The sequence below is a fragment of the Phodopus roborovskii genome, unplaced genomic scaffold (assembly GCF_943737965.1).
Source record: "Phodopus roborovskii unplaced genomic scaffold, PHOROB, whole genome shotgun sequence".
In the NCBI taxonomy this organism is placed as follows: Eukaryota; Metazoa; Chordata; class Mammalia; order Rodentia; family Cricetidae; genus Phodopus; species Phodopus roborovskii.
Window position 1 is genome coordinate 756,674 of NW_026125235.1, and position 26,756 is coordinate 783,429.

Sequence of the window (26,756 nt, forward strand, 5' to 3'; positions counted from 1 at the left end):
CCAATACATACCAAACAAATGCTCCATTTACCTGGTTCAATAGCTCCTTTGAATGTGCCAATTACATTATAGATTCTTGTCACTTTACTGTAGGAGTGTATGTGCAGCTTGACTTTTCTAACTCAAAGACAAAGAACACATTCTTTGAGAATAGTTTTTAAAGATTTAACGACCACACTTTTTAACTTTATCATCATGATTTTAAAAGATTTCTAGTTGTACATAGGATAAAAGTAACATTTGCTAACTTTAGTGATATAAAACCATTGTCCTGCTCAACTGTACTGACTAGGCTTTATTTGTTTTTGATCTTCTATGAATGTCTCATTCTAAAACCCCCTGTTTAAAATGAGTATAATAATAACTTAACTGTTTTGAAAAGTTTCCAGCAAAGCCAGGTCCCACGTTGTAAGGCACATTGAGCCCTCCCTTCCAGCCCCTGTCAGGTGGTGATGGTCCACCCATGTGTCTGTTGGCCATTAAAAATAAAAAGTATTGGTTCAATAAAATTTAATGTAGCAAGTTAAAATACCAAGTAGTCCACTGTCTAGGGCATCTTCTCATAAGAGTTTCTATGAATAACAGAGCAAAATGCTTTTCATGTAATACCCATTGACCCATTCTGCCACTCCTGAAAGGCAGTGACCACTATCAATTCTAATTTGCAGATGAGTAACTTGAAGATAAAGTGAACTCATGGCAATGGACAAAGTTATGGTAATAAGAGATACAGTCGGCATTCTAATTATATACAAGTATCCAAAGAATGTGTTAATAATTGTGTAAAGATAAACCACGTGTATCTTGCATTTTCTTTTGTTGTGCTGTTTTCTTTGTTTTATTCTTGATTTTTGTAATTGACCTATCTGTTTTCTAAAAAAAGAAATCCTCTTCAACTCCCTACATACCTGCAAGTAAAACAACTGTAGGCATAAGATTTAAAAATCTTACAAATAAAATAAAAATATATCTCTGGACATAATTTGGCAGCTCTATCAAGAAACTGTGACTGTAGGCAGGAGACCTACAGAAAATTAAGTCAGAGGAGATGGAAGTTTAAAGTTGTGAGAAGGTCAGAGTGCCCTATTATCAGGACTGTTGTAATTGATCTCTAGGAAAGGTAGAGTTAGTTTTCTTTAGGAATGTATCTCCAGAGAGGCTATGTGTGTTCTTACAATCTATGAACATACTAAAAGCCCTAATTGAACTTCAGGCATTTAAAGAAGAAAAGAAAAGAAAAGATGCAGTTTGGAAGGTATAGTGGTGGTGGGATACGGGAGGACCTGGATAGGAATGAATGGGAGGTGGATTTCACCAAAACAAAGTATATAGATAGATGAAATTCTCAGTCTATGAAAAAAAATCATTAAGATTATCTCTTCCTAGAAATATTAAAGAGTGTAATCTGTTTTTAAAATTCTGTGAAAAAAGTTAATCTGCCCTCTTTTTCCCTATCTCATTAGTTTTGATAATAGACAGAATTTCAGAAAATGCACTACAAAATGTATATAATGTATTTTTCACTACCAAAAAAAACATTAAATGTGTGAGGAGATGTCTTGGTTAGTAAACACTGCTGGAAAAGCATAAGAATGTGCATTTGAACTTGTAGAGATGCTAAGAAAGCTGAGTGAAATGACATGCCAATATCCTAAGTAATGTGAGAGAGTGAAACAAGTGAGTCCTGGGACATGGTGGTAAGGAGTATAGACCAAGAACAAATGATAGATGAAGCTGTTGCAGACATTTATCCCTAACTTCCCCTCTTCCCTAGATCTACTCCTCAATTTTCCTTCAGAAAAGAGCAGACTTCTCAGAGATACCAACCAAACACTTTATATCAAGATACAGTAACACTAGGGACATAACATCATATCAAGGCTGGACAAAGTAACACAGTAGGAGGGAAAGATTCTCAAAAGCAGGCAAAATAGTCAGACATAGTCCCAATTCCCACTGTTAGGAGATCTTTATCAAAGTATATCAGTTATATTAATGTGACTCAAAACTGTACACCACAGAAATGAAGACTATATTGGCAAGAAATACACACACACAGTTTTCCATAGCTGCTTTTTTCATAAAAACAAAGACAAGGAACAACCTTAGTTGTCCTTCAAATAGTCAATGTTTAAACAAACTGCAGTATCATCATGTGATGGAAGACTTTAGTAATACAAAAAAAAAAAAAAAAAGAAGGAACTTCATGCACAAAACAGCCCACTTAGAAGGTTGCAATTTTTTAATCAAATAATGATCCTACCTCAGTTAGGACAGTTAATACTTATCTTTTTCTATCCAGTCCAAAGAATTAGCAGTTTTGACTAAGTAATACATCTCATCCTAAGGAATTCTGTCCATTTTCTTTCTAATTACAAGGAACATATAGGGTCTTAATAGGTTTTATAACTGCAATAATAAGATATATTGTTTTTTAAAATCTACTTTTCAATTTAATGCATCACAAAAATATTCCACATTATTAAATATTCTTGCCTAATATTATTCTGTATTTTATTGCTTTATATGGTATCATAACTAATGATGCTTGATGGGATTGAAAGTTTTCATTATTTAAATCATTTCACTATCACAAGTAATCTTATAATAATATTTATCTTTAATATAAATGTTTTGATTTAAGTTTTCAATACATTTACCTAAATACATGTTCCATGGTGCTTGTAAAGGTTGTCCCACAAACTTAATCATAGCCCAAGTGGCAAAGCTAATAGCCCAAACCTAAAAATCTGCCATTATGGGGGCCTAGTCCCTACTCCAAATGACTTGACAGATTTAGATGACCCCTCCTGGAAGGTATCATCCTACATGTGGAGTGGCTGGGGGTGGGATGGAAGGGTGTTCGGGGGGGCATGGGAGGGTGGGAGAGAGGTAGGGAGGGAAAGAAAGGGAACTGGGATAGATATGTAAAATAAGAAAAATAAATTTAAAAAAAAATCTGTCCTTAGATTGTACACATAGCTCTGATTTCTGGATATAGGGACCCTCACTTGTGAAACTGTTAAACTATCTCATGAAAAGATTTCTTATTGATGTGACAAATAAATGATTAAGAATGCTTTAAGGCTAGGCATGATGAGCACCCTTGTATTTCCAGGACCTGAGAGGCTCAGCCAGGATTACTGACAAGATGCTTTGATTCTTTCAACTTCATTTTCATAGAAATTCCTTTCGTTTCTTTTAAAGGGAACTGAACCATGAAAGGCAAGCAGAAGGAAGAGACTCAGACAGGAAATGGGAAAGCTTAAGAATGAATGCCGAAAAAAAAATTAATGAATGCAGAAATGGAACATAAATACAGATTAAAAATGATTAAAAATTGAACACTTGTGACTTTTATATTATTATTCTGTTCTTCAAAGGAGTAGAAGTTCAAAAATAAGATTGAAAAGATTGATTATTAAGAGATATATTGAAAAGGGGCTGGGGAGAAAGAGGAGGTGGAAGCTAGAGAATGTTAGGAAAGTAATAATAAACTAGTTGCCATTCTGACACAAGGTAAAGGTTAAAGGGAGAGAAGAAAATGAAAGATGAAATGACAGTATGACATTTAATTGGCCAAGCTTTGCCTCTAATGAGTACTATGTGTCTTGAAAAAGCCTATCTTATCATCCTTGTCACAACTGACCACTACCTGCCTTTGGGAAACAGGAATGTGTCACAAATAGGTAAGTGGGGCTCTCAACAACATGGTTCCAGGAATTATCAAAAATTTGCCCTACAGCTGAAATCCATAATGATAATTTTCATGCCTGTCATACATTGAATATCCAAACACAAAATAAATTTCTGAATCAGAACTAGAATTCTTTAAAATTACATAAGCATTGTACATTGTATCCATACAGAGAACAAAGTACCAAAATTAAAGATTAAAGTAAAACATTTGAATATTTTCAAGAATGAGAAATAACAAAACATGATTATTTTATTTTCTCTGTCAAACTTACTCTAGAAGCTTCTGTGCATCATCATATCCAATTGGATGGACAGGTATACTTGGGAGTCCTACAGCCTCTGTCAACTCATGCCTATAAGCATATTCTGATGAATAGAAAGAGTATTTGTCACTAAAAAGTCTTTTTCAAGTGGATTTCTGCAAATAAGATTAAGCACATTCTTTCATATATTTTAGAAATGGTAAAATTCCAAATGTCAAAAAATATGGAGAAACTGAAATTCTTACATAAGCTTGTGAGGACATGAAGTCACTTAATGATCTAGAGTAACTCTCTTAAAAATGCCAAACACAAAAGTGCTTTTTTTCAGCATTTCCATTTCTACTTATTGACCCAAGAAAAAAAGGTGAGAGAGGGAGTATAAGTAGGGACAGATAAAACCAAGAACCTTTTGAGGAGCTGTGTAGAAACTTAACACTGTAGAAGACTCTTAAAATATATAGGTAATGAAAAAAATCTAAGTGGAATAAACCAATAATGGTAGAAAGCCCCAGTTAGATATCTCTCATCATCAGTGCTGGGAATGGGTTACACCTAATTGAGTTGTTAACCAAACAAGCCCCCATGGAAACCTCCAAACAACAGGGACTATTGTCATGACTATTAGTTGTTCTCCCTAAACTGGTGATAAGGCCCTATTGCTGAAAACATCATCTACAAGACTAGCTGTACATGAAGAAGTTAAGTTGGAGACCATAGAGCCTTCACTCTTTCAGATTAGTTTTCATGGTACTCAAAGTTACAACACATGAAGAAAGATAAACACTGACCCAACAATAGAAGCCCTTCAATCTAAAATAATAAATGACTTGATGCAAGGTGAGCTAGTGAAATAGAGGCACAAAGCTTGTGTGAGAAACAAAACAATATCTGAATGGACTTAAAACCCACTTGATAAATTGGAACCCATCCCTGATACTACCCATTTGGCGGCCAAGAACCTGAAGTTGGATAGGCCAGGGACCTAAAGGAAAACCAAACACTACTTTTCTGCTACAGAAAATGCACCAATAAAATGATTCCTAATGACATTCTTCTATACTCATAGATAAGTGCCTTGCACAAACATCATCAGAGAAGCTTCTTTCTATAGCAGATGGGAACAAAAGCAAAGACCCACAATGGGAAAATGTTCAGAGAGTGAGAGACCTTGGAACATTCAATCCTAACATGGATGTCTCCATCATATCCCTTCCTTTAGGGGTCAGAAAACCCGAGTCTGACATTCTGAGTAAGAAAAGACCATATAGAAATACATATATTAGATATTAGTAATTATGGGTTAATAATATTATACAGAGCTAGCCAATAACACTGGCCAACAGCAATATATTAATGCGGCATCTCCATGTGTTTTGAGGGATAATGTGGCTGTGGGACCAGGATGGTGGGAAAATGCTTGTAACAAATTGGTGCTTGCAACATGGGTACTAAGAACTTCCACTTAAACCTTGAAAAAGCTGAAAAAGGAATTTTATAAACAAAAGAGCAGAAACAAGCAAGGTTTCTTGGTAGCAGTGTTTTTCTCAGGTGGGCTCTGTTTTGCTACAGACAAGCAGAGACTTGTGCAACTCCTTTAAGGGAGTCTTCCTGACTTGACTAAGTAGCAAAAATTTTCAGGGCTCTTTCAAGAGGCCCTGTTACCAAAAAAAGAATGTTTTTTATGTGTAGCTGGCAATGGTAGTGACCACATCTTCAAGCTGACAGCATGCTGCTGGATGGTGGCCTAGACCAAGGCAATGAGCACAGCTCTCAGTGCTAGTGGTAAACATACTCCTGACATCTTGGAAATCCAGAAGCTGAAACAGCCACTGCTTTAATTTTAGCAATGCTGTATAGCAGATACAAGACTTGTGCCTAGAAAACAGGTAGAGATATACAGTAAAGACAAATTCAGATGAAGTAAAACCTAAAAGGTTTTCACAGTGTGTTTAAAAATATACATAGGCTGGGGAGAGAAAATAAAAAGAATATTTGGTTAAAAAAGAAATAAAGTGACTGGGCAGTGGTGACACAGGCCTTTAATCCCAGCACTCAGGTGGCAGAGGAAAACAGATCTCTGTGATTTCAAGGCGAACCTAGTGAACAGTGTGAATTTCAGGGCAGAAAAAATTCACAGTGAAAACCTGTCTCAGAAAAAATAATAACAAAAGGAAAAGAAAGAGAATAATAAAAAACGTTTAAAAAAATGAAAAATACACAGAGAGTCTGGATACTCTGTGCTATTGTGTTATCTTTCAATTGTTTGAGTACTGAGGAAACAGCAACAACTGCAAAAAGAAATGCTTCTGGGTTAATCCAATTTATATATTTCAAAAATGCTTTGACTTCAGAATTTAAGTCTAAGGACAGGTTACAGGAAAAATAATTTCTTTTTTTGTTCCTACAGAAAATAAAAGGCTGTGGATCCCTTCCAGACTAATGTGGTTTGCAAGAAAGACCACCTGAAACAGTATCACAGGTTATCCAACATTCAAAACATCTGAGAAAAGGCAGCCTTGCAGACCACTACAGCCAGGATTTCTGCATCTACGTAGGATCCCCATGGTATAACAGCAGGAAGCAGTTTGGAAAGAACGATGCCCAAATTCCCAAATATTGTTTATATTTGTTTTCATTTAAATTGGGGTTGGTTATAAATGGTTAATGAACTAGGATGTATCCCTGGTGCACAAAAGGACTTTGGGAGAATATTCCCCATGGAGGGATACTCCCTTAAACTAGAGGCAGGAGGCTTAGTCCCTACTCGAAATGACTCCACAGATTTTGTTGATCCCTCCTGGAAGGCATCACTCTCCCTGTAGAGTGAGGGGGAGTGGAGTGGTGGTGGGTGGGGGGAATGGGATGAGAGGGTGGTTGGGGGGCATGGGAGGGAGGGAGAGAAGGAGGAAGGGAAAGGGAACTGGGATCAGTATGTTAAATAAGAAAAGATAAAAAATGGTTAATAATCACAGACAATCTCTTTTTAAAGATAAAAGGGGAATGTGGTATAGAAATGAATACTTTGTATTGGAATGGACTTTCAGTTATTGATACAAATACAAAGTCAATTTTGTTATATGTATATTTCTCCTCTTGTTTAGGTATTGTGTTTATATTTATTTAAAATGTAGTGTACAATAAATACAGGTTATTGATAGTTACCTATGATAGTCAAAAAAGTTCAGTTAGTTGGGTTTTCTAGAAATATAGAGATATAGTTTAAATTGATAGGCATTCTTCAAACCTTTCAAAGACCTCCAGAATATGGCATTTAAATGGTTTAGGGTTTGTTTGTTTGTTTGTTTGTTTTCTTGACAATTAGACTCAACTGCTCCTGGAAACACCAACTGGGTCAGAAGGAAAGATGGATATCAAAGAAACTCATTATGGATACATGTATAAAATTTATCTCGATCATGTTCATTGCTGCTCCTTCCAGCTCCCCATTAACCACTACATGCTTTGTTTACCTACTTTATTAAAAACCCACTGAGCCAAAGTAATTCTGCTCATATGTAGATGGGTGTGGTGTCATACCCTGTGGCATAAGAAGCCTAACAATAGCTGCACACTATTAATGTGACTCTACTTTATGGTAGAGTAATATAAAGTGGTTTTAAAGAATAAAAACAGCTATGACAATGCTCTATGTTTTATAGAATGTTTGCAAACCCTCCAAACACATAAGCCTTGTAGAAATGTACAATTTCATGAAGCAGAAATGAAAAATAAATACATAAATGCCGTGGGTACTTTCACAAACTCCATTTTCCAAGTTGGCTCTGTCCCAAGCTTGAAAACTAAATGAACCCATATTTGTTGATATCATCTGATAGTTACATGCATCCAAAACAATTTATGTTTAATTAATATTTAGCTAGGCAGCATTTCAGCAAAAGACAAGAATGTGGACTCTGAGGCCACACTGGGACTTTGAACTCCAGTACCCTGCTTAGTGGTGTGATGATGATGGGCAGACTGCTTGCACCTAGTCTCAATTTCCTCCAAGCAGAGATCAAAATACCACATTGCTGTAAGTTTTCTGAGGCATGCAGAAGACATCATTTAGGAAACATTACTTGATAATCATCATTTAATTTTGCAAAGCAGCAAAATCTGCTGTATCCTTAGTGTACTAATTGGGCTCTCTATCCTTAGTACACTAAACACTTTATGAGACATTTTGCTCTTCTGCTCCTTACTAGAAAAGTAAAAACTGTACTCATGGGAATTGTGAGTTTTGAGTGAATTTCCTTAAGGAGAAATCCCTACCTAAACAAAACTCATGGCCAGAAAAAAAAAAAAAAAAAAGACCTAGAACAGATGTGATGTGAGTCTACTTACATTCCTTTTAGCCCATGTTCACTGCTGACAATCCCATACATTGCTACAAAATTACTTTAAATGCATTCTTGTTATAGGGGTGTATAGTAGATACACCCCTATGTAAGTGTCAGGCATTATATTATACATGAACAATATTATATGCCAATGGATTATATTTTACGTGAACCATATTATATATGCCAATATGTGAAAAAAGAAGTCTGAATTTGAAACCTATTGGGTTCAAGCATTAAAATATGAGGTAAGAAACATAAACCAAAGATTTTCAGAATTTGAAACATTTTATTTCTATGATTCAAAGGAAATGAGAAAATATATATCCTTAGTTTTTTGGAAAAATAATTTGAAACAGTGAGTTTCTTATGATTGTTTGGGTCTGATCACTCACCATTGGCTGGGTAACCTGGTGTGAGGGGATCACCTGCACCATTAAGATTTAAGACATTCCCACGCTGAACACCAGCTCCAGGGAGGTTCCAGCCATCTGGATAGGGCTTCACCCCAGGAACAAAGTAGTCAGCGGGGTCTGAGTACAGAATGATTCCTTTTGCACCTGCCAGTTGAGCATTTTTAACCTAGAAGATATGGTGTTTCTTTTCTCAGTTTAGGTTATGATACTCCAGACTTAGTAATGGCAGAAGCCACAATTACATGAAATGAATACATAAGCTTTCACTTCTATTTTAAAGATCTGGTATCGCTGAGTTTCCAAGGCTGAACTTAAATCCACTCTGTAGCTCAGGAAGGCCTTGAACTTGTAATCTTCCTGCCTTGGCCTCCCAATGGGTTACAGCTATATAACGCTAGGCCTGCATGCTACTACAAAATCTCAAAGGCGATAGGTTTGCAGAGCAGCAAACCTAGAATATTCCCATCACAGTGTGAGCAAGGATTTGCTGTTCACGTTGATTTTCCAGAAGCATAGTAAGCAAGTAGAATCTCCAAGCAAAATTTCTATTAAATCTGTGTCAGGAAGGGAATGTTTGGCTTTTTTCATTACTTGTAACAGTGATCCATATTAAATTTACCTTAGTAAGTCTTTGAAGATAATATTTAAAATAAAATTACTGTAAATTAGCCAGAAACCCAGGGTGATATTTTCATTGTTTTTTTTTAAAAAGACTTATTTATATACTATGTACATAGCATTTTATCTGCATGTTTTCATGCACACCAGAAGAAGGCATCGGATCTCATGTTACATGGCTGTGAGCCACCATGTTTAAGTGCAGTTAATGCTCTTAACCTCTGAGCCATCTCTCCAGCCACTAAGTCAGAGAAACTTGCAGGTACAGAAAAAACAGCTGCATTCACTGTTGTCAATAAAGTAAGAATTTCAAGAAGACAAATCAAAAACACTCTATACATTAGGTGTCTTCCTTGTAAGGTGGGAGTGTATAGAGTCAAGACAATAATAATCTCAAAAAACTTTAAGGAGGTGGTTTAACACATGAAAAGATATATGCAATATTTTAGATTATTGAAAGAGGTAAACTTTAAAAATGTCATCATCACATATGCATCACACAAAATAATCAATTCATTAGAGCAAATTCACACATGAACATTGCATGCTCTGTTTATATTCCTCTTTGTATTAACCTCTTGTTTCTCCCATCACTTTTCCTGGTTCTCTCTTTTTTGCTAATAAATAGGCCACTTCCCTTCCATTTTCATGTGTGATTTTGATCTTGCTGTTTGTATCTTGTTCTGTTTATGAGGGAGAAATGCAGTATTTGTATTATTTAGTTGAGCATGATGATCTCCAGTTCATCTGCAAGAACATCATTCCCATACCTTATTTCCTCTGAACACTTTGCCATATCTGGCTATCACTATCTTTCCAGAACAATTAATCTTCATGTCCCGTTCCAGTTTAAAGAAGTCTTCAGTTCGTGCATAGTTAACATATACTAGATCCCCCTGTTGAGAACAAGAAAAATGTAATAGAAAATGTAGCACATGAAGTATGTATGAATGAGTGATGTTTGACACTGAAAGAGATAAAGATAAAGCAACAACCTCCAAGTGGTCTATGACAGATTAGCCTCAAATGAGAAAAAGGAGATGTTAACTTAACTGAAAAACATAATTAGACAAGTTAAGAGACATATGAGTTAAAAGATAAATTTTCTTTTACCTATCTTTTATTGAGTAACTATAAAATGTAGAAATAGCCCAAATAATTATATCAGTATTTAAATTGCTACATGTAATCTGAAAATATCCAGCCACCATAGGTTGACAAGCCCTTTATGAAAGAGCTTTCTTCTCTTTAGACTGTACAATCAAATAAGAATTTACTGGATCTTCACAAACATCAGAGATGAAAAACTGCCATGTTTGATGGGTTTAGTTCCAGTAATTTGTGTGATCACATGCAAGCATAATGTCATCCCTAAGTCTCAACATTGAATTTATAAAGACATTTTTTTATCCAGTACTTAAACGATTTCTGGAAAGTGATGTAGACATCCATTTATTTTGCACAGGCATCTAAAACAGGTTAATCATACCTTTATGAAACCAAGTGCCTGCAAGGAATATAATTTCCAGCATACTATAAATAACAATATTTCTGAAGCAATGGCATATCTGGTCATTTATATCTGAAGAAGTTTTAAGTACTAACATTTGTTTACTACTTAGCTTCTTCCATTTAAAAAATATATGAACACATATGAACACACACTGAGAATATAACATCATGATATAATATTTAATCAGAATGTACCAGGCTCTAGGCTCAATGTCCAATCCACAAAATATTAATTATGAAAAACCCAAATCTATATATGACTGTATTTTTCTGTAGTTTCACAATTATTTCAATTCCTTAAGGATTAACTTAAAAACCTTTGTAATGGTCTGGTTCTAAGATATACTTTCTAGGTTATTCTTCAGTGAATGATCTGCTTCAAATACAGGGAAGGTCTTTCAAAAGAATGTAAGAGCTTAGGATAGAGACAGGTACTATGAAATGCTATCTCCTGAACACAGTGGATGTTGCATTCAGGAGCTTGGAGATTCAGTGGCTACTATCAGAAGATCAGGCCATGCATGGTTCCTGCATTGATAGGTGCTGCCCCTTCCGTTACTTAGAAGCTATAGGTGGTAATTAATTGGTAGGAGAGAATGAATCATCCTTTAGTGAAGGAGTAGCCACTCGTAGGTTTCCTTATAGGGCAGTAGATGACCTCAACTAACTAGAGTTATCAAACAAGAGAAAATAGGTAAAGAAAGAGAGAAGAGTGAGCAAACAGACTGACTGGGATGAGACAGACACAGGGAGATGAAACTGGTCTGTTCACATTTCTGGATTTTACCAGTTAGTTCTCACTTGGGAGAAACTCACAATTTTTGGGAACTTCTCTCCCTTAAAAATTACAAAATAACAGCTATTTTTGTCATAAAACAAAATGTTCTGGAGAATGGATTGGAGAAAGCATTGGTTTAAAATGTTGCAAACAAAAGTAACCAATAGATTAAAATGGTTTAAAATGTTGCAAACAAAAGTAACCAATAGATTAAAAATGGTTTAAAATGTTGCAAACAAAAGTAACCAGTAGATAACACTCTCTGGGCAATTTGTCCTCTGAGTTGAAAAAGCACTTTGTTTTAGACAATGGCCTTCTTGTATGATTTACACTGAGCTGTTGTTCTATGATTGTGAGTATAATCTGGCCCTTAGCTTGGAATTTTCCTTGATTCTTTTAAGCTTCTGTTGTTCTGCCTTATCAATATAGAAATTTGGGTGAGAAAATCAGCTATTCTCAAAGAATGGTCCTGGAGTGAAGCTGCACAGAGGACCTTATAAGAAGTACCCCTGATCTCTTGGGTATATTCTCAGACCTTCTGAAACTCATGGGCTGGAAACCAGAATCTGTGCTTTGCAAACTCTCCATTTGTGGCATATATTAAAAACCTGAGAAACACTATAGTATGTGTATAGATGTTGTGAAATTGAAAATTTCAAATAGCCTAATGCATGTGTGAGGGTTATATGATCCGCAGGATTTGGACTACATAGACCTATACTGCTTACACATAAGAAGCCAAATAATTAGTAGAAAATTAATACTGTACTGGCTTGGTTACAGATCACCGAGAAAATCAACACAGTCAAGACATGTGCCTTCTATGTGAATCTAAATAGGGATAACATAAAAAATGACACCTTCTATATCACTGCTCAATATTGTAGAAGAATTTAAGAATGCTTGAAAAAAATAAAAATAATGACGTTTACAATTTCTTTATGAGAGGAGAAAAACTATGTAGGCCAGACTGGTCTCAAACTCATAGCAATCCTCCTGCCTCATTCTTCTGAGCTGTCAGGTCACAAGCCTTATCCACCAGGCCTGGGTTGTAATACGTTCCTATGAGTAAAATAATTACATATTTAACGCTATAGTGTATTTCAATGAATTTCTCAATAGAACTACAAACTATCTGTGTGTGGCTATAATTTTCTCTTAATAATATGCTATACCTCTATTTGGAAGCATAATCTGTTTTCACATACAATATTTTAACTGCACAATATATTTCACAGTGCTCTTCAGCTAGCACCCACTAAACTAATACTCTAAGATGTTTAAGTGTATTTTATATTTTTACGGTAATTTTAAACTATATTTCATTGTTACACATGCTATTATCTCATGGTATTTGTCCTTATATTTGACTCTGATATGGCAAATTAATCATATCTTTGAAATGAAGTTTTATTATTTCATATCTTACATGTTATACATCTTGTATGTCATACACATCTGTTTAAAGAGAACTATTATAAATAATATAGATAACTTCTTAAATGTTTGAAGTAAAAATATATAGAATTAATTGACAGAATCAAAATATGGAATTTTTTTCAGAACAGAAGAAAATACAGACAAGAAAGTCAACAATTGTAAACTTCAAAGATATTTGTGATATCTAAAATTTTTAGGGTTGCATGTAATACTTAAAATACCGAAAAACCTGATAAAAAATGTCAGAAATTTTCCAAAAAAGCAAAATGACTATAGTTAGCCATTTGCAAAGTGAAAACACAGATTGGGTGTTGAATATGTATGTTTAGGAATGAATGACCTCATTAGTAATGAAGAAAAACTTGAATTAAAACAAATTAAATTAAAACTATAGGGATATATTTTGAATGCTTATGAAAATTTGAGGGAAGTGGGACATGCACATTATTACAAATGGGTATATAAACTGATACAAATTGGATCTTAGAAAATTCTTTATTTGCTACAACATAGCAGTATCTTTGTTTGATGTACACAGAGAAACACACTAAGACAGTATGATACTGCTGCAAGAAAGGTGGAGTTAGGAACAAATTATGTGTTTGACACTAAAAGAATGAATAGATATTTGTAGCAAGCATGTGTGACAGAACACCACAGCTGACCATTGTAATGAACACTGTAAGTGACCACCATAGTTACCATGACAACAGATCATCACATCACAATGAATAATGTGGCTATTTGTAACTACTACAACTGACCACATTAGTAACAATTATACTTTACCACTACAGCTGACCACAGGAAGACTGTCACACAGCTAATTGTCACAAAATCATTATAACTGATCATTATAACCATTCCACACAGTGTCCACTATGCCTGACCACTGGTGACCACATCCACTGACCAACCCATTTGACCACCAAAGTAACCACCAGAACTATCACAGATGACCAGAATATTGACCACTATGACCTTCTATCACACTGGACGGTACAACTGATCACCACTGAGACCAGCCCAGTGATGAATATTGTTGACCAACATAGTGAACACTACCACTGACCACATCAATGACCACTATGAATTACATCACATTAACAATTATGAGTTGCCATCTTGGTGAACTCTACAACTGACCACCACTATCATTGACTAGAGAGTAGCACAACTGACCACCACTGTGATCTTCTTAGTGGTCAGTATGGTGTCCATGACAGTGAACACTACAAAGACAACGACAATGGCCAGTGTCTTAGTCAGTTGCTTATCTTAGGCATTTTCTTTTGGACATAGTGATGAAAATGCACGTGCACACATACACAAAGAGAGAGAGAGAGAGAGAGAGAGAGAGAGAGAGAGAGAGAGAGAGAGTCCAGAGCAAGGATTTCCTCCTTTATGTGTGAAATTGAGAAGAAGCTTAAAGGAATTTTCTGAACTAATGGCAATACTATATGCATCAAGGATTTTGATTACACAGAAATGTGGATTTGTCAAAAATATGTAAGCTTACACATCTCATTACAGAAAATTTTATTTTTAAAAGCACCATGAACAACAAAAAAAATTGTTAAGTGTGGAAAAGGAATAAATTTGAATTATATAGCAACCCCCTCTTATTTCAGTTAAATTATTGGCTAAATGTATGAGGAAATGGGACTTCTGTCCTTATTTGTAGTGTGCTGTGATACATTGTTACCTCTGGTGTCCCTTGAGGAGAGAAGGCACTGAAGGGTGGCACTACATCTGAGATGTTCTCATACCCTGGAGGTGGCAGTTCAGATAGTGATGTGTTGAAAATCTAGAGAAACAAACAAGATAATCAAGAGTAAATCAGTTAACGTTTATCACAGCAAGGAAGAAAAATGTATCCATCTCTCCTGCCAGGTATCACACTGCTTATACACAGGTGTTTCACAGTAGAATAGAAGAGACTTCATCTCATGAGAATTCCAGAAACAACAACCCAGCTAGACCTGTGCTCCATAGTAGGCTACAAGAGATCTAACTTCATGAGCATCCAAGATAACAACATTCCATATACACAGTTCCTCCATAGTAGGCTAGAAATGATTAAATCACATAGGAGTCCCAAAAAGCAACAGCCCAGATACACAGGTGCTCCACAGTAGGTTAGAAGAGATTCACCCTCTTAAGAGTTCTAGATAGCAACAGCCGAGAAACATAGATGCTACACAATAGTCTAGAAGAGATTTAACTTCTTGAGAGTCCTTACAAAACTCATAAGCACCAGCTTCTATTTAAGGAGAAAATGTCTGCAAACATAATTTAAAGTCCTCAAATGGAAATATAGCTTTGCATAGCAAATGTAATAATTATTATAATAATGTTGGAACAATTTAAATAACAACTTTGCTTTAACAATAAAGTTACACCATTGAGAGATCCATCCACAAAAGTATTCTAATACACTGAACAACAGTCATATTTGAAATAATGAAAAACACTAACCAACATGCATAGTTGTGTATCTACTTAAGTATATCACCATTAAATTACAGAAGCAAAGGCTATTAAGAACATCTTAAAATAGCAAACAAAAATATATGCAACAGGAATTCTGAGAGGTACCACTAAATCAGCACTATAGGGTTAGGTACTGAATATTCCACAATGTCTGTGTTTTAAAGGGTTTGTTGCCAGTGTGTCGGTATCACAAGAAAGTACGAACTCTATGAGATGGGACCTTGTGGGTGATTGCTCAGTGGCAGGTATGACTTTTTTTTTTTAATAACTTATTTTTTTTACTTTTTTATTTATTTTATATAACCAAGTCCATTTAAATGAAAACAAATATTTATAGACAATATTTGGGAATTTGGGCATCGTTCTTTCTAAACTACTTCCTGCTGGTAAGGGGCGCTGTCATGGGGGATTCTAAGAAGGCAGGTACGACTTTAAAGGATTTGTGGCATGCCAGCATCTTCCTCATCATTTGCTTTCTTGTGACATTAGCATTTTGTGCTACCTCTCCCTTCACCATTATCCACTGCCTCACTAAAGGTCCGAAGCAATGGAATCCTTTGAGTATCGACTGAAAACATCAAAACTTTTATAAAAATAAAAGTTATTAACATAATTAACACAAGTAATGAACTCTGACTCTAATATAACAGTCCATTTCTGTTTGTTGGACCTATCAAAGGTTAAGGTCCCATGAAAGGTACACAGACATTAACACAGTCTTCAGGAAATTAATACATACTTCAGGAAAGAAGGTCTTACAGAAGAGTCTTGCATAAAGTAGTCTCCAAAGAACAATATATTTTAGGGTGAAGGATAAACAACACATAAATTGATCCACAGAAAATGGTGATTCAAGATAGAGGAGGAAAAAAGGGCCTCAAAGAACTGGAAACAATATTCCTTTCATCACTTAGATAGTACAAAATGCCCCTAGCTGGGGAATTTATTTTAGAGTAATTTCCAGTTGGTAATACTGCTAGAGTCCCAGCAGAAACTGTCAAGATGCATCATCCTTTAACTTAGACCTTTAAAAGTCCAAATAGTAGAAAGGAAGAACTCAGAACCCCCCCAAAAAAAAAATCACTGAGCACACACAAAATCAAGACTATCATGTGCTACATAACCAGATAGTATCAAAAAACAAAAAGAAATTTTAAAAGAGGCAAAGATAGCAAGCTATAGAAATTATATTAGGAGACAAACTTATAGACATAATTTATTTCAGCATAGAAATTAAAAACAGTAGAAATATTAAGAGATTAGAAGGATAAAATAAGGGGGTTCAGAGTACACACAAAGCTCTTAAAGAGGAATGATAGCAACACAGCAAAATAGTTAAATTTTAAACAATATGCTAAAACTGATAAAGTATTACATGAGATTAAGGTCATCCAAAAAGTTCTGTCCAAAATACAATAATTGTATGTCCTGTCTATCAGAGTATAACTTCAACACTCAGTATAGTACTTAACTGTAACACAAAATATAAAAACCCAGAGACACATATTGGGGTTCAAGCTGAAGATCAGAAAAGCAAAGCAGCCAAGCCAATTACCTCTATCAAGCTGAAATAGCAATTCTATTTCCACAAATCCTCAGAGACAATGCTCTCCACGAATCCTCAAAGGCAAATGCAGACTGCTCTGCTCTCCACTAAACCTCAGACTACAATCCTGTCAGTTCCTGTCTCCTGCCTTATTTATATTCTTCTTTCCACCCAGCCATATCACTCCTGTCTCCATCTCCCTACAGCTGGGTTTAAAATCATGTGATCCCATGTGCTGACATTCAATTATGTTAGCTGTTTATCTATTAGGGAGGATCAATTTCATGTAGCTCAGTGTGGCCTTGAAACAACAGACATCTGTCTGCCTCTGTCTCCTGAGACCTGGGATTAGAAGTGTGTACCACTACCACCTGGCCTCTGTGGCTAGCTAGTGTGGCTGCTGAGATTAAAGGTGTGTATCACCACTGTCTGGATCTCTGGGTTTAATTAGCTTTATTAAATTATAAAAATATATCACCACATTTAGCTATCACATTAATCTTTATGTGATTAGTAAACACAGAAGGAAGTAATATGAAGAAGATATTTCAGATTTACATGACCTCTCCTGGATGCCATTGCCCTACATGTGGAATTGGGGTGGGGGGATGCGAGGGGAGAGTGGTCAGGGTGCATGTGACGGGGGTGAGGGGGTAAAAGGGAGGGAGGAAGGGAAGGAGAGGGAACTGGGATCACCATGTAAAATAAAAAATAATAATAATAATAATAATAAAACTAGATATCACCAACAACAACAAAAAAAAAAAGAAGGGATTTCAACCAAATAATGATGACAAAAACTACTAAACCAGTATGAAGATGAAGTCCCGAAACTAAGTATGCATTTTTGCCAAAGAAACAGAACATTAATATAAACTAACAATACTACTTTCTAAGAGAAGGCTTAGTTGGATTTTTATTGTTGTGCTAAAACACCATGATCAAAAGCAACTTAGAATAAAAGAATTTATTTCAGTTTACAGTTTATATTCCACCACTGAAGTCCAGGCTGTAAGTCAAGGCAGGGACCAGGAAGAAGACACTGAATCAAAAGTCATGAAGAACTCTATTTAATGACTTATTCCTCACAGCTTGTTCAGCCTGATTTATTATATAACCAGGATCACCATCCCAGTAGTGACATGCCCACAGGGGGTTGAAAGTCACATCAACCACTAATCAAGACAGTACCTCAAAGAGTTGTGTGCAGGCCAATTCTACAGAAGCATTTTCCTCAGATAACATTCCCTATTCCAGATATGTCAATATTTCTGTCAAGTAGACAAAAAATTAGCACAATCCTTTCCCTATAAACCATATTACCTTTTCACAATGTGTATTTTTTACATTGCATTAAACCTGCCAATGAAATCAAACATAAAAATTGTAAGCCAAGTGTAGTAATGCAATATCAGCACAATGGAGGGTGAGAAAGAGGATTGCAAATTCTAGGCTAGCAAGAAGCTCTCTAAAAGAATGAACAAATAAACAAGAAACTAATATAAGAAGAAAAGATGTAAGTTGGAAAGTAATTAAACATTGGTGATTACTGAAATACCTCTTATCCAAACTTGTGAGAGTTAACTGAAGCAGTTGTGATCTACTAAACACTGGATATCAGTAAATTGAGAATTCTTTAGAAGATGCTATAAGGAATTGCAAAGTCAACACAAATACAGTAATAAAAGAAACCTTAAGTAAGCACATAATTAATAAAACATGAAGTTAAGCTATAAAGGATTGCTAAAGACCAAGTTTAGTATCTGAACACATCATCAAAAATGACATAGCTCTGACAAAAGCAATAAGGACAAAATAGTAAAGTCAACATTAGGTTTACCTTTCGCCATCATACAAATTTTGAAGTGTGAAAGTACATAAAAAATAATGGAGGAAAAATTTTGAAATTTAGGTAAAGTAGAAAAAGACATTTTCTTTTATTTTATTCCTTTAAGTTTCTATTTTTGTATCTCATGGTAGTATTATGCCAACAAAATATCTGTGCACCAGCCCATAAATATATCAACAGTAAAAAGTAACTTCTCACTATACCACTGCTGCAATATTTACATTTTTTTAAAACAAAAATTCCAATATGTAATCTTAGGTGGCCTAGAATTCATGAGGTAGCCCACACTGGCCTTAAGTCCAATATTATCTTCCTTAATTGGGTTCCCTTATGCTAGGATTAGAGTGTGACACTATCAAAACTGAATAAACAGTGTGATTAAAAAGGTTTCCCTGATAATGAGATCGACGAATAACTTATCCACCATCACAGAGCTCTCATCTAGTAGCTGATGGAAACAGAAGCAAACACCCACAACTAAACACTGAGACAAAATGGAATCCAGATGCAGAGAGGGAGGACAAGACCATGCTGCAGAAACACATAGAGACAGCTGACCTGAACAAGGAGGAGATAACGGGACCCAGACTGATAGCTGGGAATCCAGCATGGGACTGACTCAGACCCCCTGAACATGGGTCTCAGCTAGAAGGACTGAGCAGTCTAAGGGACCTCAGAAAGTGGAACCAGGATGTATTCCTGTTGCACAAAAGGACCTTGCTGACACATCCCCCATGGAGGGATACTCCCTTAACCTAGAGACAGGAGAGAAGTCCTAGTTCCTACTTCAAATGACTTGACAGATTTACATGTCCCCTCCTGGAAGGCATCACCCTACATGTAGAGTGGGGGGTATGGGGGGGTGAAAGTGGTCAGGCAGAATGGGAGGGTGGGAGAGGGGAAGAGGGAGGGAGGGAGAGGGAGTTGGCATTCATATGTAAAATAAAAATAAATTAATTTAAAAAAAGGTAAAGGTTGATATAAAACATACATATTTCAAAAATATAGCAGTATTATGGCAATCAAAATTATGCTGGTTGCTTTAGTTCTACCGTGCAAATGCATCATGACCAATTGGTTTTCATTTGAGTTTGAAATATTAAAGAATATTAAAGTTGTTCACTATATAGTTTTTCAAAAAAGTTATCACTTAAAAGTTTCATTTTATGTCCTAATACCAGTTTCCCTCTCTCTGTTCCTCCCTTCCCTCCCTTGCTGCCTTCCTTTTCTCTCCCCCCACCATACATCCACTCCTCCATCTCCATTCAGAAAGGGCAGGCCTCCCATGGGGGTCACCAAAGCATGGCACATTATGCTGAGGCAGAAGTAAGCTCTTACCCTTGCATCAAGGCAGGGCAAGAGAGCCAGCATGGGAAATAGGTTCCCAAAAGCAAGCTTAAATGTCAGGGACAGGTCCTGGTCCCACTGCTAGGAGCCCCTGAAACAGACCAAACTATACAACTGTCATACACATTCATGTGGCCTAGGTAAATCACATGAAGGCTCCCTGGCTGTTGGTTCAGAATTGCTGAGCTTCCAAGCATTCAGGTCAGCTATCACTCTGGGTTCCCAGTCATGACCATGATACCCCTGGTTTGCCTCCCTACAATCCCTTCTCCCTCTCTTCAATAGAACCCCCAGAGCTTAGCCCCAGTGGTTGGCTGTGGATCTTTGCATCTGCTTCCATCAATACCAGATGAAGGCTGTCTGATGACAAGTAAGGTAGTCACCAAACTGATTACAGGAGATGGCCAGTTCAGGCTCTCTCTCCACTATTGCTAAGAGTCTAAGCTGGGGTCATTATTGTGGATTCCTGGGAGTTTCCCTAGCACTGGGTTTCTCCCTAATCCAGTCCCCTACTCCATACTGCCTCTAAGCAGCACAACTGGACCCATCCCTCCCCTACTCCCCTCTCCAGTTCATCTGGGAGATCTCTTCAATTTCATTTATTTTTTAATTTTAAGAAATGAGTATGGCTGGAGAGATGGCTCAGAGGTTAAAAGCACTGACTGTTATTACAGAGACCCTGGGTTCAATTCCCAGCAACCACATGGTGGCTCACCATCATCTGTAATGAGGTCTGATGCCCTCTTCTAGCCTGCAGGCATTTATGCAGACAGAATACTGTATATGCAATAAATAAATAAAATTAAAAAAAAAACAAAGCAGAAGAAAGAAATGAGTAATAGTACTTGAACATTGGAGTTAGGCCAGAGTGATAAGCATGGACCTAAATGATCACAACAGCAAAAACCACTAAATGAATCTGAAATAAAAGCAATGCAAAAATGCTACTAATAGAAAATAAGTATCAGAAAAGAATAAGCTCGTAGTTGAACAGTAATTACCCTAGGAAGGGTAACACAAGCAAGAAGCATGGTACACTCTAGAAATGTATGATTAAAGTTAGAATTGTATCATATCAGTGATTTAATATGTGTGTCTATATTTATGTATGTTTATTAAAAGAAAAGACTGGTATATTATTAGTAAGAAAAGTTTAATAACAATTTGAAAAGAAAGCTAGATATGAAAATGTTCTAATTTGTATATAGCTTGAAAAGTGCTATGTATAATAGATATTTCAATTACAATATCTGTTAGAAGCTATAAAGCTATATATATATATATACTCTACTAGATATATTAGTCTGCTCTGGAAAATGTACTAATAGGGGTTAATATTTTAGTTATTGTTTTCATATTGAATGTAGGTATTGATCAGACCAACTTCAACTAACTATATTATAATCTGTGGTGATATTTTGTTTATGGTCTAACAAATAAAGCTTGCCTGAAGATCAGAAAAGCACAGCAGCCAGCCACTAGCTCTTACCTCTGCCTCAGACCAAATGAGTAATCCTATCCTCAGTATGTCTGTAGACTGACTGACTCCAGAATCCTCCCATCTTATACTCCTCTCTAATGCTGGTATTAAAGGCACGTACCACCACCAGCCAGCCTCTATGACTGACTAGTGTGGCTAGCTTTGCACTGTGATCTTCAGGGAAGCTTTACTTGTTATATCATAAACAAAATTCAGGCAAGCTTTATTTGTTATATCATAAACAAAATATCACCATGACAATGTTTGGCAAATATGGACCCTGACTTAACAAATAGGATTGTAATTTCTTTGCTGTAGCTATACTATACCTCCAAATAAAAAGTAACTATAGTGAAGCATTCAGTTACACAAACATCTTCCCCAAATCACACTAATTCAAACACTCTAAGAAATGAACTGACATTGATATGGATACTCTCTAAAGGCAAATCACAAATGTCAATAATATTGAATTTTATAAATATGTGGAGAAGATATTACAGGATTGCAGTGGAAATTTTTTTTCCTTACCTCATTTCCATCTTCATCAATTATTGAGATGTAGTTGGGAAGAGTCTTATTTGGGTAGGACAACAATACATCATAATGGGACAATTCAACTGAATCCAAACCAAATTCTTTCCACTGGGCATGAATTTGCTTTGCAAGCTTAAAATTGTGTTCTGTTCCTGCCAAATGTGGTGTCCTTGTGAAATTACTGGTGAAGAAACATTGAAAATTTTTAAACATTAATGGCTAGTTTGTCTTTATCTCCAAAAAGCACCAAGACAAAACTACTATTGTCATGCCTATAGTGAAAAATATAGTGCAGCAAAAAAACAAGATGCAGAGAATTTTCCATAAAGAAGTTTAAGCCCAAAACCTCTCATTCAACAAGGCCCACAAGAAACCATGAGAGGCAATCATTTTCATGTTTTTCGCTCCACTGTAATTGATGTAGCAATGTATGTATATGCCTACAAATATACCTACAGAGATACAGTTCAATTCATACGTTAAATATTTAATGGCCTGTTTTTATCCAATCACTTCATATTCGTTAGGAAATCCTTCCAGCATTAGAAGGATTTCAAACATTTTGACATATATTATTTTGATTTGTTGAAAATTATAAAGCATTATAAGTGGTTAGATTAACTAAGTATATATTCATGTGTTTTATTTTTAACTTAGTATAAATATAACTGTGAAAACTTCTAACTTTTAGTTTCTTGCCATGTTGAGGATAAAACCCAGGGCATAGTGTATGCTCATGGTAGAACTCTTGCCTAGAATATGAAAGATACAACACTATTAAAACTTATTCATTTATTTCTTTTACTTTAAACTATTTCAATAATAATAGAATTAGTCTTTAAATTTTCAAAATATCTGCTTTCCAACTTCATCCTTATCACAGTAGTATTTTTATCATAATCTCATAGATATGAGAATAAATGCTTAGGAAGATTCCTTATTCACTCATAGTTACTGCCTTATCAATGAGCCAAGATGGAGTTTGAACTAACTTCTGTGAATTCTAAAGTAAATTGTTTCTTGATTAAGACATACTATCTTTCTGAAAGGACACTCAGCAAAGAAAGTTCCTTCATCTAAATGTGGCTACAATGTGGTTTGGTACAGGCAAAGAAGAGCTTTACATTTTAATTATGTGAGAAACATGACAGTATTTTGTAATGCATCAACACATAATCAAATTTCAGTGCACATGAATATAATATTCAGTGCAATGGATACAGAACTGGTACGTGCAGGTTCCTCATACTTCCTATGGCTTCTTTTGTGCTGAAGGATTAAGTTATGACAGATTTTTGCTGGTTTGCAATGGCTGGCCTGTTACATGAAATGTTTGCTGATTCCCACTATGGAAGCTTGCTAATGATATGAAGTTAATGCTGAAGCTATAATCCTCTCCTTATGGAACATAATACAAAATCCTCAATTAACAAAACATTGTGAAAAGCCAAGTTTTTGTAATGAAATGTTGTGTCAAGACATCTGAACAGAACAATGCTTTCTGATATACACCCATATCAACTTTTAAGTATATGCTTACTATAAAAAATTGTTGATGTTCTCAGCCTTCAATTCATGTAAAAATGCCTTCTTCATGCCAGGATGGGAAACAATGTTAGTAGAGTCACTGGAAGATTTTATAAACCACCCTGAAAAATACAAGCAAAATTATGAATGAGATGTGAACTTATGACTCGGTCTTATTTTTATGTCAGACACAGTTAATTATCTTTTGTAGTAAGGATTTTTGGTGTTTTATTTCCCTTGTTTCTTTGGGGAAAAGAACATTTCAGTATACACACACACACATACACACACACATATATATATATGTATATATATATTTAATTGCAAAAACAAGCGTGATATATTTTAAACAGATTTCAATTATGTGTGTTGCTGTTACTTCTCAGAAAAGTTTAATAAGGAAATTCAATTTGGTATTATTGTTTCAACTATTGGAAATAAGATGTTTTGAAAAAGTATTATTTTCTACATTATCTTCTCTTGCCAATAATTGCTTGTTTATTTGTAGAGCTAGAATAACCATTTAACAAATGATTACAATGAAATAATTATGAGTATAATGACTACAGAGATTGCTCAGCAGTTAATTGCATGTACTGTTCTTGCAAGGGACCCAAGTTTGATTCCAAGCACCACCATCTGAATCTGACAGTTCACAATTATGGGTAACAATCTCTGGAGGAAGTGATGCCCTTCTGTGTGGCCACCTGCTCTCACATCTCCTACAAGAACATTCCCACAGATATAAACATTGCAGATAATCAAAAAGGAATCTTAATTATGGTTATATTTCAAGTATATAAACTATCTCAAAGTATTAAAGAACACTCAGACTTTTAGTCTGCTTTGAATTTGAAACTGAAACAAAATATACAAAAAAAAAGTGTTTTTGTTTCCAGTTAAATTAGGTTTGAGAAACTGAAGTTTGGAAACCTACAATAGACTACAATGTACTCCATAGCCTTGTAAGAAATCCAATATACAAAAGCCACAGACAGCTCCTTAGTCCCTGGCCTCATGAGTTTATTTTAATCTGAAGGGATTAGTGCATTACTACAGGGTTTACAGAGTATCTGAACTGGGAATACAAAAGGTTACCCAGCCAACCTTTGAGGAACTTTTCCCGTTTTTGATGACATATGCATAAATACTGAAGCATATAAATATTCACATTGAGGCACATGGTTGTGTACAAAACTGAGGGACCTGAAGGTTAGGGAAGAACACCCTAAGGACAATAGATTAGAACCAAGGTCTGAAAAAAAATATACAGGAACAAGATAGAGTCCTGCAAAGGGGGGGGGGAGGGGTGACACGACAGAACACTAAGACACTAACAAACTGAGTTAGTGAGCAGTAAAACCAAGGCTCACTAACTCAAAGTAACAAAGTAGATAACGATAAATCGTCTTTACGACACTCAGCCTTTTGAATTCTATGCTAGCCTTTCCAAACTTGGTTTCTCACTTTTAAATTAAAATGATGGAAACTCAGTTTAAATCATCTTTCTGAGTAAATATCTCAGTGAAACCCTGCAACATCCATAGATGGTTACTGATATCTTTGTGTTAGTCAATAAATGTTTGTTGTCATTTAAATTGACTTGGTTATATACAATAAATTAAAAAAAAAAAAAAAGATTGGAAGCTACGGCCCAAGGTTACGGAACTGGTCCATAACCTATTTTTACAAATCTGAAAGATGTGACTGAATTCAGAGCAAGGAAGGCCGACTTGGACAACATCTTACACTGGACTGTGTGTTAAAGTCAGAAAGAAGACCTGAGCATTGTTCTAGGAAAGCCCCTCATGCTGCTTCATGTTCTATTGTCTCTAAATTGATCGTATTAGCTTAGTCATAAAGATGGGTAATCAGTGACTTTTTCACTGAGAATTAGTGATACGCATTCGGAATTCATAAGTGTGCTAGCCTGTGCTGCTCAAGTTTTCTTGAAGTGTTGGGCTAACTCTGAACTAAGCTCAAAGACCTCCTACTAAGAGAGTGCTGACTGTAATTAACATTTCCCAGAATGTGCCTCTGTTAGTACCAATGTGAACAGAAGGAGATTCCTTTCACAGCAGTTTCCTGCATGAGGGTTGGGGAGGAATGCCCCAGAAACCGCCTCAGGTACGAGCTAGATGAAACCCCAAGCAGGCAAGCACTCAGTGACAAGCTTACTAACTGATCTGAATCCGCAGCCACTGGGGATTCTGAGCCACTTGGTTTCTTCTGAGAAGTGCAGTGGCATCTGGCAGGGTTCAGTGGCTCAAATTCCGCTCCAGTTCCACTTTTTCGGTTTTGTTTTTTTTTTTTTTTTTTTTTTTTAATCTGACTTTAAGCTATGCAGCTCAATCCTACAAGCAGTTTATGTAAAACTCAGTCAGGTTCAGACGCCAACAAACCATCGGCATTGCTCCTTCCGTCCCCCACCCAAATCAAGACATTCCGGGGAGATCCAAGACAGAGCTGTCTGGTACAGACAGAGCTGCAGAGTGCAGAACCAGTAGGAAAAGGGGCCACTAAGCCGGGATTCTGTGGTTTGCCCCGCAAATGCACCCTACCAAAGACGAAGCCAATGATGAAGATTCCAGAGAAAGCCAGCACCAGTGTCCCTGCGCAGAGCCAGCGCTGGCGGCGTCCCGGACCCAACACAGAGTCGCTGTCCTGCAGTGGGTTCCACATCTCAGCCAACTCTAGTCTTCCTCCTCTGTCAGGTCTCTTTTAGCCCACAGCAGCGCCTCTGCTGGCGAAAATTTCCTCCCACTTCTGAGCTGAGGCAATAGAAGTGCTTCCCAAGACTTTCTCCTCCCCCAGATATTTCTGCCTTACTCTGAACCAACTGGGCTACACAGGAGGAAAAAACAATACCAGTGAGCAAAGATAATGTGCCCAAGTAGCACAGCCTGTATTT

The 26,756-nt window shown here is 36.1% G+C and overlaps 1 protein-coding gene across 1 annotated transcript in view; it reads right to left on the reverse strand.

The window, feature by feature from the left end:
• The window catches only part of LOC127227228 (glutamate carboxypeptidase 2), a 64,505-nt gene extending 37,958 nt beyond the window's left edge, over positions 1 to 26,547 (reverse strand). Inside the window, exons 1-9 of the mRNA XM_051191567.1 lie at positions 26,407 to 26,547; positions 23,859 to 23,967; positions 22,313 to 22,499; positions 14,772 to 14,873; positions 10,107 to 10,232; positions 8,698 to 8,884; positions 3,972 to 4,065; positions 371 to 469; positions 32 to 117 (exon numbers count right to left, since the gene is read on the reverse strand). Of these exons, the coding sequence (XP_051047524.1) occupies positions 32 to 117; positions 371 to 469; positions 3,972 to 4,065; positions 8,698 to 8,884; positions 10,107 to 10,232; positions 14,772 to 14,873; positions 22,313 to 22,499; positions 23,859 to 23,967; positions 26,407 to 26,527 (1,111 nt within the window). The 5' untranslated portion in view covers positions 26,528 to 26,547. The remainder of the gene's footprint in view (positions 1 to 31; positions 118 to 370; positions 470 to 3,971; positions 4,066 to 8,697; positions 8,885 to 10,106; positions 10,233 to 14,771; positions 14,874 to 22,312; positions 22,500 to 23,858; positions 23,968 to 26,406) is intronic.
• Between the last annotated feature and the right edge of the window lie 209 nt (positions 26,548 to 26,756).